The 12,398-nt window shown below is 39.4% G+C and overlaps 1 protein-coding gene across 1 annotated transcript; it reads left to right on the top strand.

The window, feature by feature from the left end:
- Window positions 1-1,373: 1,373 nt before the first annotated feature.
- TIMM21 (translocase of inner mitochondrial membrane 21 homolog (yeast)) lies at window positions 1,374-4,640 on the top strand (the record flags this gene model as incomplete). Its single annotated transcript, XM_010291500.1, has 5 exons — window positions 1,374-1,436; window positions 1,536-1,633; window positions 2,967-3,040; window positions 4,131-4,236; window positions 4,335-4,640. Coding segments are annotated over 5 exons (434 nt in total), but the record flags the coding sequence as incomplete, so codon positions are not given.
- Between the last annotated feature and the right edge of the window lie 7,758 nt (window positions 4,641-12,398).

The following is a 12,398-nucleotide window of genomic DNA, read 5'->3' as shown; positions in this document are numbered from 1 at the left end:
CCGGCCCCCCGGCAGCGTATCGCGACGCAAGCGGGGGGGCTGCGAGCGGAAAAGCCCGGCGAGGACAGCAAGCACCTGTCCCTGCAGAGGGATCGGAAGGAAGAAACCCTGCTGTCGGCGGCCCAGAAGGGTAAGAGGGGCCGCAGGCGGTCGTGAGCGGGAGTGCTGTGCCGTGCCCGGGTGGGGCTGGCAGGCGGAAAGTGAGTTACAGCCCCGAGACCCAGCAGTCGAGGAGGGGGGCATACAGTTCTCACAAAACGAGCATGCGCGTTGCTTTTCACCTCGTGGTGTTTGCCGCGGTCGGTACATTGCGGTGTGCGTATTGCACAAGCAGAACAGAAACTATGCGGCTTCTTCCAAACGGCTTGTTGATTGACTGCTTAAGTCACATCAAGGCTAAGGTGTAGTAGCCTCTCACTTTCTTTTTTTGAAGGGAAAACTTATGACACACAACCTGTCTCGATGCTGTTAAAACAAGTTTACCTCCAGAAAAATTGTCGGAGCTCTACGTGTGATACTAGTTTCTTTATAGGATGGCTGCCACTCTGGTCTCCTTTACTGCAGTGAAAAGTGGTTACTACAAAATTAGTCTCAGAAATTCTACATGCTTTGGAAAAGTTTATGAAAAACACCCTCAACTGATTTGAAGACTGCAGGAAAAATGGTTATTAAAGTTTCCTCCGTAACTCGTACTTCACTGAAAGGCACACTTGCTGACTTAAACGGATCAATAGTCTCTTTCCAAGCTTTCAAATAAAATTTTGTAACAGAGAATCTCATATGACCTTTTTTGGTGCATACTGACACTTTTACTAGTACATTAGATCAAAACTAATAGATAAAAACTTACCAGATAAATAGTTAATGGTATCAATAAATAACAAACATATTTTGATCTAATATCCCTCCTTTTTATTGGTCACTTGATTGAGAATTCATAAAATCAGTTATTTTCAACTGTGTGCGATTTAGAAGCTTACGCTTTTGTTTTCACTTCTCTCTTTCTCCGCATAAGGATTGCGATGATTGTGGGTTTACATGGTAGCTTGAATACTGAAGTGCTAAATACCTCATTAGTTCTTAAAAAAGCTAGCTCTCATGTACACCAAAAGTATCAATAAGTGCTGGTCTGGGTCTGCTAGGAAAAGAGAAAATAATAAGGCTTAATACAGCATAAACATGCTCTGTACAGCATAAGAGATGTTCCATGGTCTGTTCTTTTAGTGTTGAGGCATTATGGAAGCTGTTGTTGGAATTCTTTTTTCTGCCAAAATGTTGTTTGAGCTGCAGGCTAATAGAACAGCATTTACATAAGAAAGCTATGCAAGTCTTACTATCTGATATTTTAACTGTTGTGTTGTTTTCTATTTCAGTGAAAGAAGCTGGAAGAGACTTTACCTATTTTATTGTGGTGCTTGTTGGAATTGGTGTTACAGGTTATTTTGAAAAATTACATTCTTTATCAGAAGACGTTTGCCATTAATTCCGTCTGATTTGATTAGTTTTCATTCCATTTGCCGTTGTTTCTGTTACAGGTGGTTTGTTCTATGTGATTTTTAAAGAGCTATTCTCTTCTTCTAGTCCAAGTAAGATCTATGGAGATGCCTTGGAGAAATGCAGATCTCACCCTGAGGTTGGTTTTTGAACCTTAGTCATAAGTTTATGTTTCTCAGTAGTTACTGTCTCTCTTTGAGTCAAAAGTTTGCACAAGGAATATCACAAGCAATGCTACAGGAAGACCCACATGGTGCTTAGCAGGCAAACACCAGCAGATCTACGCTTTTAGCTGGCCAGAGGTGGGTCAGCTCCAAATTGGAGCCTATATTAGGACAAGTTAATGCAAGCACTGAGCGTGAGTGAATTTGCCTGCTAAAAGCCAAGTTAAGTGAGTGTCCCACAGTGCAACAACTGATGCAAAGACAAGGTCTGCCCCTTCAGAGCATGTGCTTGTGTTCCCATGCAGAAAGACATACCTGAGTGCCTACTAAATGTCGTACTTAAGGGGTTCTGCCAGTCAGAGAGGCAACTGGCCCCACTTAAATTCTGTATATTTAGCCTGCTGCCTTTCCTCAGCGCAGTTATTCTGTTGTGACACTTCGCTCGGGTTCTGTCATTCTGCAGAGCACTGCATAAATATCCAGGAGTTTAAGCTCTTCATTTAAAACACAGTTAGCATTCCTGTTGCTGACAGGAAGAGAGACAGAGAAGAGTCATGTGATCACACAATCAGGTAAGATAGCTCGATGTAAATGAAGATCAATCTAAAACTGGATTCTAAAAACCACTACTTCAGGCAAAAAAAAAGAAATGCATGGAATAATTTTCAAACAAGGTTGCCACAGATGCCACTAAGGATAATCTAGAAATGAAATGACAAGTTGTCACTGGAATATAAATGAACACTGCTTTGGAACAAATTTGTAGAATTAAAACTTCTCTCTGGTACTTATACCGTAAAAATCACCCTCCCTTTCTAAACAACTTTAAAGTAAGTTAAAAACTAGGTTAATTTGGTCTGGTTTTATACTTTTTTTTTTTAATAATAATTTCTTAAACAGCAGTGTTTTGTAGTTAATGTGAAGGGGAGTGCATTAGCATTTTAAACTGTGAAATATATTCTCTTTCAGGAGACATGAGCAAATATTTCATGCTTTTTCCTTTTTAGACAAAATGTCAGTAAAGTATAAAATACACAGTGAGAAGTTAAAATATCATCTCCGAGGACAGTACAAATGGAAGATATTAGTAGGATTTATTTTAGACATTTAATATGTAAAATGTAAAAAAAAAAAAAAGAATTTTCTTTACACTGTTTTCTTTCATAAACTCTTTTTCTTGACACATCAGCCAAACAAGGGGCATTTTGTTGAAAGAAAATGCATTCACAGCAGGGGCATGAGCTGATACTGGAATACCTGTTTGAATACAATACCTTCTGACAACTCAAACCTCTTTTTCTCTTGTAGATAATTGGTGTTTTTGGTGAATCTATTAAAGGTTATGGGGAGACAACAAGAAGAGGAAGACGACAGCTCGTCAGGTGCCCTTTGGTGTTTGCCCTGTACAGACACTAGTTTTTGCACAACAAAGACATTTTGGGTCACATTATAGCAAGTTAGATCTATATTAATGAACTGTATGTGACGTACCCTGTCACCGTTGAGTGAAAATGAAAGCAGTTTTTTGCACTCAGTACAGAGTACTTAGTACAGAGGTGTAGGCATGCAGTGGGGAGCAGGGATCTGACTGAAGCTTACAGTCTGAAACACTCAAATAGAGTGAAATTGTTCTTTGAAAAATTGTTCTTTGAGAGCTTTTTCTCCGTTTGAAGCAGTAGTTTTTATCAGGCCAGAAAGAGCAGGAGGAACTAACTTTCAGACTTTCAAGAATCCAGCTTGCTCTGTTTTAAAAGCTAGGCTGGGTCTGACTGTACAGGTTGTAGTCACTGCAGTGACTATATTGTCCCGAGCTGATATGCACTATTGTCTCCCCATTTCTTGTATTGCTTTTTGGTACTTGAGGCCACGTCTCTACTGCATATTTAACAGAACATCTCTCACTTAAACCTTTCATGAGTGTGTCTATTTATTATTCTCATTTTGAGGGAGACAACAGAACTAATTCTTAAAAAATAAGTGTGTAGTGAATTGTTTGTTTTGATGTGATTTACCCAACCTGATAATTAAGTTGACAAAACATTCTTTGTGTCTTTTGGCTTGGTAACTTAGTTTAAGTGCATTAAAAAAAAAACCAGCCCTGGCAGTCTTGGTGATGTGGGTGTTCATTCCTAGATGTCAGGCTCTGAATCTGGGGGTTCTTTAGAATAAATACAAGGAAATTCCAGAATCTTTAGCTATTGGATTGCCATTTAGTTTTGCGGGGACGACTGGGGTGAGGGCATTTAAGCGATTCATCTGTTAATCCTCAACTTTTGATTAGTTCTTCTAACTCTGCTAGTGCTTATATGCTTACAGTAAATCTTGGCAAGAACAGTAGAGAAAAAGCCCATGGTAGCATAAGGACTGCATTGGAATAAATTTTCTCCCAAAATAGTTTAAATTTGAAGTTTAGCTTATAATGTGTATCCTTGCTGGGTGGTTTGGGTTTTTGTTTTGTTTTGCCGTTTTTAGTCACATTGAATACGTTAAGGATGGACTGAAACATATGCGTTTGAAGTTCTATATTGAGGGCTCTGAACCAGGGAAGCGGGGAACAGTCCATGTGGAAGTCAAAGAGGTATGTACAATTGCTTGATATAGCTGACAAGCTTAATCTTGAATTTAAACTACCAAAAAGGGAAAAAAAAAAACAGCCTGAAATTCTTTTCCTTACAGAATCCTGAGAGAGGAAGATTTGAGGTCCGCTACATATTTGTGGACGTTGACACCTATCCTAGAAGAACCATTGTCATAGAAGACAACAGATAGCCAATGATCACAGTTGCTGCCTCATCTCATTGAGTATTGGATGATACTGGTGTAGCCAATGTACACATGAATTATTTGCCGTTCTTGGTTGTATCTTGCAACTTTAAGGTTGTGTTACAGGTAGTAGACTCTCAGGGCCTCCATTAAGGTCTTTCATAATAACAGGTACAGGATTTAAGTGGAGCCAATGAAATATAGTAGAGCCATCACTTATGGCAAATACTTTTGACATAGGAAAATAATGGCTCATAGTAAACAGCTTAATGCTGGATAATATTTCAGCACACCCAAAAACCGAGTCTTCCAAGATTTTGGGTTTGGATGGGGAGGGGTTTTTTTGTCTTCCTTTTGCTTGGATTTCCCACTGGCAGTGCAATAAAGAAAGTGGTATTTTAAGTGTAGACAAACTCACCGTTTTCTTTCTGGATGCTTTTTGTAGATAAGAAGGTAAAATAAGAATGTATGTTAGTGATGCAAAGGAGATCTAGCCCAAAAGCATGTAAAGATATGAATTGTGTAGAGACACACCCATGGCAGATGACTGAAGATAAAGACTTCATTATTGGTATTTTCTAAATCATAGAATAGAATTGAATCGTAGAATAGTTTGGGTTGGAAGGGACCTTTAAACATCATCTAGTCCAGCCCCCCCTGCAGTGAGCAGGGGCATCTTTCACTAGATGAAATTCATTCACCTTGAATGTTTCCAGGGATGGGGCATCTACCACCTCTCTGGGCAAGCTGTGCCAGTGTTTCACCACCCTCGTTGTCAAAAATTTCTTTTACATAAGTTAACAGCACACAGAACAGCAGTATTGTTTGTTCCATCCACCATTTGCCATGCTGGTCTGCAATGTTTAGCTGCTCAGCACCGCACACAGTATTTCCATTAACTTAACTAATCTAAGTCTTCTGGGAGTCAGATTCATACAGGTTTACCCAAGCTCAAAAGCTTGACTCGTGGCCAAATTTCTCACCTGGGTTTCTTCCTTAGTACAATATGGCAGGTAGCAAGCATAACCCTGTGTATTCATAATCTGATTCAGTCGTGCTGATCTGTCAAGCAGCCCCAACCAAAAAATTTCAAGCCTTGGCTTCTTACATTTAACCACTTTCTTAAACACCACCTAATGCATTTTTCTTTAGTTGCCTATCATATGTTATGAGCTTTTTAGTTCACTAGTGGATGATCCCTACATTAAGTGTACACTGATGTTTAGTTACCAGCCCTTATTATGAGTTTGTTTAATGGTACACTTGGACTGTTCTAAGGTTCATACAATATTGCCTCAGACAATGCCACAAATATCGTATATACACCTTTAGTAATACTTTACTGGACATTAGGTGTCCTGTACATCTGTCTCCCAGTAATCTCACTTGCATAATTGTAATAACTAAAACATAATGTTCTGTTAGATTTTGGTATAACTTTGCTTTATATTAATCACTACAACCTTGACTTCAGTCAGACGCACATATTGTTTGAAAGTATTCAACACAGAGGAATCACACCTTCATCCCAGTTAAGTGAGCAGAGTAACCACGCGTTGCAGCGCAACAGCCGCCGGCATCGGTCTGTGTTAAACTGCAAGGCATTTTGGAGTTTCTGCACTGTGTACAGTATAACTGACTTCTACTGTGCAGGCCAAAAACTTCGACCATCAGTTGAGATTGACCAAAGTGATTTAATCTCTGTTAGTTTCAGCAGTTATAAATTTGTCTGCTTGCTTTCATCCCGCAATGGATGTTTGTCAAGACTAACAAGCCCACAATTTTACGCATAGTCAAGCAATGGGCGTCCATGTTGGGGGCTGCTTATTGTAAGTAAGAGAAATTGGTGTGGTACTTTATATCATCACCATGAAGTAACTTTGATAAACTTTTATTTTTTTACACAGTTACTGACATCATTAATGTCCATCTCGAAAGGTGTCTTTAAATAATGAAAGCAACTGACTCCCGTTGTTCTTCATGTTATTTTCTTGAAAACAGTAGAGTCAATAACACCTTTTGACCTACGCTTATGGTCCTTCCCAATTCTTAGCATTACACTTGCCAAAACTTGTGTTTCAGAAGAAATTTTCAAACCAACTGAACTGATTTATAACCTAGTAAAAAAAAAAAAACCAAACTGATGCCTTCGTTGTTTCATTGCAGCCTGCTGCAGTACTGACTGATAGCATTACATGCCACGTTTACCTGCCACTGCTTATGTCCACTTGGTATAAGCACGTGTCATACCATGGTGGTTATTGAAAACCATCTCTGCAAGAGTTTTGTCATGAATGCAGGACGGAGCGCAGTTGTCAGAGCACGTCAGAAATACTGCAAGCTATATAAGTTTATAATCTAATACTAAAATGACTAGCCTTAAGCCCATACTATACTTTGATAAAAATGTAATTGTTCTTCACCTTTTACAAAGCAAGACTATATAAAAATACACAGTTTAAACTAGAAAATGTAATACTATTTTTGCCCCTCTTTTATGAGCTTGTACTATATCAAGCTGCCTGAAAGCCATTGTAAACCTCTGTGTCAATAACAGAACTGACAGACTAGGTTTTCTTCTGTGTCCCAGCTTTGCTTTCTTATTAATCCAGCTGTGGCTTATTTTCAGTGGGTTTCACTGCTGGAGAAAGTAGTACTTCCTAAAGCAAGATGTAAAAATCATTTATTATAGTAAATGGTATAGGTACAGCAAAGAGGCCAGCTGTTAGGATTACTTTTGTCTTGCTTTAGAGCCTTTTTTGCACTGAAGAAGGAATCTGTCGGGACTAGAAACTTCCTGGGAAGGAAAAGATGATGACCTCACATAATGATGTTTTTCCAATAGTGCAGGTATGTGAAATTCTATGTCAGGCTTGTGGTAAAACGGCAAGAATTGGCCATTGGGGTTAGTGTGTATGTTTGGCTTCAGCTTGAGCAGACAGACTGAGAATTTGATTCCTTGCAACCAGATTTATTTACAGGTTTTTTTCAGTAGCAAGGACTTCCTAACATGCACAGAAATCTAATGTATTTTAAAGGTTGCGAGAAAGAACTGTCTTATTTCAAAATCAGATCCTGGTTGTCTGGTCCCTTTGAGACATCGGAACAGAAGTCTTTTTCAGTTGTGTGTAAGCTGTCAGTACCGTGGTTCTTGCACTGAGTGCCCTTGTCATACTTTGGCATTTGTGTCAGGCCTCACTACCGTGCTCCCCAGCCGGGAATAAATGCTAGAATTACAGGTGTCAGAAGAAGTCTTAGCAAAGTCAACATAACAATTCTGTCTGGCCCTTTGGCAACCAGGCCAGACCCATATGAGAAAAATGGAGACAGACCAAAACCGGCAGTAAGGGAAGAGACACGAGTATAATTTAAAAGACACAGATGGATGTGGAGTTGTCCACAGTGCAACTGACACTCACGATTTCTCCATGATGCTATGACTGTCTAAAAGCAAAGTACAAACCTCTGGTTTATGCATTGCATTTCAGGGAACTGGAGAATCCAAAGAAGTCAGGGAATTACTTTCAAGCTTATTTTTCCTTAGGGTAGCCCCAATATGACAGGGTTATAAAAATGTTTGTCAGCCTGTACTTGCATGGAGTTCACTGTTGTCTTTTTCACAACTTATCTTTCTCCTGTGGAGTTGCAAGAAAGCAGGTGGGTGGGCACACTTTCTCAAAGCAGCAGGATACGCAGTGTAGTGGCACCCTCCATATACTTCCTAATAAAAAAAACATTTCACAGGCTGGAAAGAAGCTGCAGTGGAGGAGTATATCATATATAAATCATCTTTGTATATCATCCTGCTTTGTAAATGGCAGAATACAAGAGAGGCAGGAATATATTTTCCTTCTAAAGAGTGAAAACCTAAAATTGCCATTATAAATGTAAAATTACAACTATTTTGGGGAACTAATTGTTCTTTCCGAACTAAAGCTTAACCTGCTTTTATTTTTTTGGAACCCAAGGAAGAGAGCAAGTCAGTCAGTCAGCCGCCGCCCCGGTGGGAAGGGGTGCAGAGCCCTCGCAGGGTGCCGTCCGTCGCCTCTTTGCTGAGGTTGCGTGACACACCCGATCACGCTTGGGTCTAAAAGTTAGTCCCAGACTAGGGGAGCTGCAATACTTGCAGCCCTATTTCTGACAACCTCCTGTCCCCCTTGGCCACCTCCCTCAACATCATCACCTCCACAGAGAAAAGGGAGAAAGACCTCGGTGTCTGCAATTGCCTTCTGACATTCACGTACTTACAATCAGTGACACGGGCTCTGCCCCTGGACGAACTGGGTAACACAGGCGGTCTTTTTACCATGCGGTGCTGGATGCTCTCCTGTAATTTCAGGAGAAGATTTGGTATTTCCTTTAAAGCCACCTTTTTTATGTGGAATAACTGAAGTGCCCAGGAAGTAGTGTACTCCATCAGTATACTTGGTTCTCAAGCCCTGATACCAAAGCAGTAGCTAAATGCAACTGTAAGAGAGATGGGCGTACACATACAGAATGTCCACGAAGCCGAATGGTAGTGAGATCTTCACTTTACGTGTGATCGTTAGATCGTCTCTTTACGAAAACTATCTAGCCTTAAATACCTTCATATATTTTCAAATACCTTCAAAACATTCTGAAAAACACAATATTCCATTTAAACTTCACAATATTCCTTTTAAACTTCTCTCCTTCCCATCTTGTCTATGTCTAGAAGTAATATTTATCAGGGTGTGTCCTCAGTCCATAAAGTGCTCCTCATGATTTTTTTTTTACTGCCTGCATCACCTCGCTAGCTAAACAGGTATACAAGGATATTTTTCTTCATATTTCTCGAACAGGGGGACACAACTCTAAAGGACATCACTTTTCCTGCTTTGTGAAAAAGTTGACAATATACTTGATAAAATGAAGGTAAAATAAAAAGTAGCAGAAGAAACCCACCTTTACCTCGGCTTAGATATATTAGCGTTTTTAATTTGGACAAATGACAAATACAAGGCTCAAATGTTTTCAAATCTCAGTGGAGGAAAGCTTTTGGGAATCCTTTTTCTAGCAAAACCTCTTCAGTAGAGAAAAAAAAAGGAATTTCATAGCTTGATTTGTCATCCTCCTGCAGCTAGATACCTATCAACAGCGAGATTATTTAAGCCCCGTGAGATTTCAAGGGTATTGAAGTTTTATATGTATGCAGTTTGGCTGCAGAAAAATAAGTTAAATGGCTCTTGCTAACACAGAAGTCTTGTGGGAACTAGTTACTTCTCTCCATATTCCTTGTGAGGCTGAAGTTCTGTCGGTCCCTATGGACCAAGCTGGGATCCATGTTTAAAAAATTATTTTCTCAAATCCTGTTTAAAGCAAGTAAATATATGGGGACACCTTCATCCAAATTAGGTGAAGAAGATTAGTCCAGCAAGACATCTGGTTTAGAGCACATTGAGCTCTTCTGCAGTACCGCTTTACCTGGAGGCAGTTTTGCACTGGAGGAGAACAGCTGCGTTCACTGGGTTTAAACATCATGTTTTAGAACAGCCCTGTCCTAACTTTGGAAACTGTGAGCCTCCGTTGTTCCCTACAAAAAGCTGTCCCTGCTTCTCTGGATCATGGTGCTACCATGGTGCAGAGCTCCTTCTGCGTGGCAAGCAGCCCGGAGTGTTCCGTCTTCTCACCGGATGGTGCTTGGCTGGAGAGAATGCAGAGTAAATGGAAAGTTCAGCTTCACTTTGCAATAGACGTTTCAGTGTTTCCTTTTTAAAGCTCTTTCCTCTTTTTCTCTGGGAAGGCACAAAATTATAGCATATGCCAGTTACTTTCTGATGTAAAACCGTCATGTTATTGTTACTGAAGTTGTGGGAACAAAATCACTGCCAGGAAGTCAGGGCCAAAACAATGATGTTTTCATGGAAATTAAACACCCTTTCCAGAGTTAAGTTTTGATTGTTGCAAAATTAATAAAAATACATATGCTCAAAAACCCCTTCTCCTTTAGGAAACTAAAATATGTCACTCACCAGAGAAATGCTGTTTTTCCAGAAACATTGTGTGGAAGACCACTCAAAATGTATTTGAGGTAGGTGTGCAACTCAGTCTCAACTTTCCTGTCTCTGCCTTAATTTTTGTGGATGCCAAAACTTGTGTATATAGTATAGTCAGCCAACATCCTTAGAACTGGTTTGTGGGAATAATAACATTACTCTGCCATCTACATGACCTCTATTTGAGTCTAGGTCCTATGTATACTTGCTGTAATGTGACAAAAAGAAATATGCCTTCACAAAATTAATTTTGTGAAAACTTTAAAGTATAAAAAAATTAATACTTTTTTACTAAGCTTCAGTAAACAGAAGGTCTTGCAAAGAAAATGAAATTTTAGACTGGGAAGGAAAACTGTTGTTGTGCATGACTGATTGAGTTTAAAAATGACCTTAATACATAATTCCAGCATGGAAGTCAAGTTTCAACAACCAGTTTAGGCAATGGATTCATGATCTTGGGAATGGCTGCAAATAAATGCATGTCTGACACATGAAACTTCAACAAACTCACTTAACAAGCAGAAAAGACAGGAATGTGAATAAGACAATTACTCTACCACATGACAACTGCAGAAATAAAAAGACAAAGAAGATGTGCTGGGAGTTTTCACAATTAATTTTAGTTCACTTTGTTCTCAGCCTCATCTCACTATCACAAGGGATTTCATCCATCCTAATATTCATGGGATTATTCTAATGTATAAATTATCAGCAACCTAACCTGTTGAAGATTAGGTCCAAAAAATATTTAGGGCACATTTTGAGTCAAAGCTCACTTTTAGGATTCATTGCAGCCTGTAAGCTGATGGAAATATATAAAGAAGGCACAAAGATTAAAAAAAATAAATAAAAAAAAATAAAGGATAAAAAGTTTCAAGGAGCAAGCTTAAAGATGACAGTAAGGTCTCATAACTGGCTTCTATATACGGGGTTGTGAAGTCTGCTTGAAGATTAGAATACAGTTGGCACTGAAAAAAACAGAGAAATTTGAAAGCAAAAAGATTCCCCCCCTCTTCTTTTTTGGGGGGAAAAAAGGCTTAGTCCCTAGAGAGATGTTCACTTCCTCAGTGAACTCCAGTACAAATTCTCCTTAGGCAACTGGGAATGTGTATCATTCAGATATAATATACCAAGAATTATGAAACAATGATTCCAAACTGTACTGTAAATAATTGAACAGCAGAAGTATTTGATAGCTTTTCTTAATAAGATCTCAAGGGGGTTTTATTCTGTATGTGTTATGTAAAATAAAATATAGGAATTATAAAAGACTGTGAGTTAATACCATCCTGTATTCAAATTCAGTATATTTAGATTTTCTTAATAATGATACATAGTTAAAAGTTGAAAATGTAGAAAAACTATTTTGCAAGTAAAAGGAAAGGGAAAAGAAGAAAAAAAGGTTATTTGGAAGTCTTCTGGTTGTCCTGGGAGGAATACATACGATTCCCTTCTTCTCATATAGGTCATCAAGGAACGTTTGTAACTCGACAAATAAAAGAAATAAGCACAAGTACCTGTCTCAGTAAAGCAGTTCAGTTTGGAAAGTCTCTGTTTGCCTCTCAGTGTTCAGTATCAAACTACTGCATTTCATTTTAAATATCCACATAAAAAATAATAACAGTTACAGAAAAAACATAGTAAATAAGCTTATAATTATCCACATAAAGGAGACAACACAGCACGTCTGAACAGAAGTATCACACTTTTTAAACTAATAGAAAACGTCAGGTTTAGGTGTCCTGTATGGCAAGCACAAATATTTACCCGTCTATACAAAAGTTTGCTGTGTAGGCTTTGGTACAGGCTTTTGCCCGAGGTGGTGGTGAGGCGAGAGCGGGGGGGATGCCCTCGCCCCCCCCGGCCCAGAGCCCTACCGCAGCAGGGTAGCCTTGGCCAGCGCCCGGCCTCCCGCCCGGCTGCTCCCCCTCCCCAGTGGGATGGGGGTGAAAATGGGGAA

Source organism: Phaethon lepturus, unplaced genomic scaffold, assembly GCF_000687285.1.
Source record: "Phaethon lepturus isolate BGI_N335 unplaced genomic scaffold, ASM68728v1 scaffold39797, whole genome shotgun sequence".
Taxonomy (NCBI): Eukaryota; Metazoa; Chordata; class Aves; order Phaethontiformes; family Phaethontidae; genus Phaethon; species Phaethon lepturus.
This window is presented reverse-complemented; position numbering and strand designations above follow the sequence as displayed.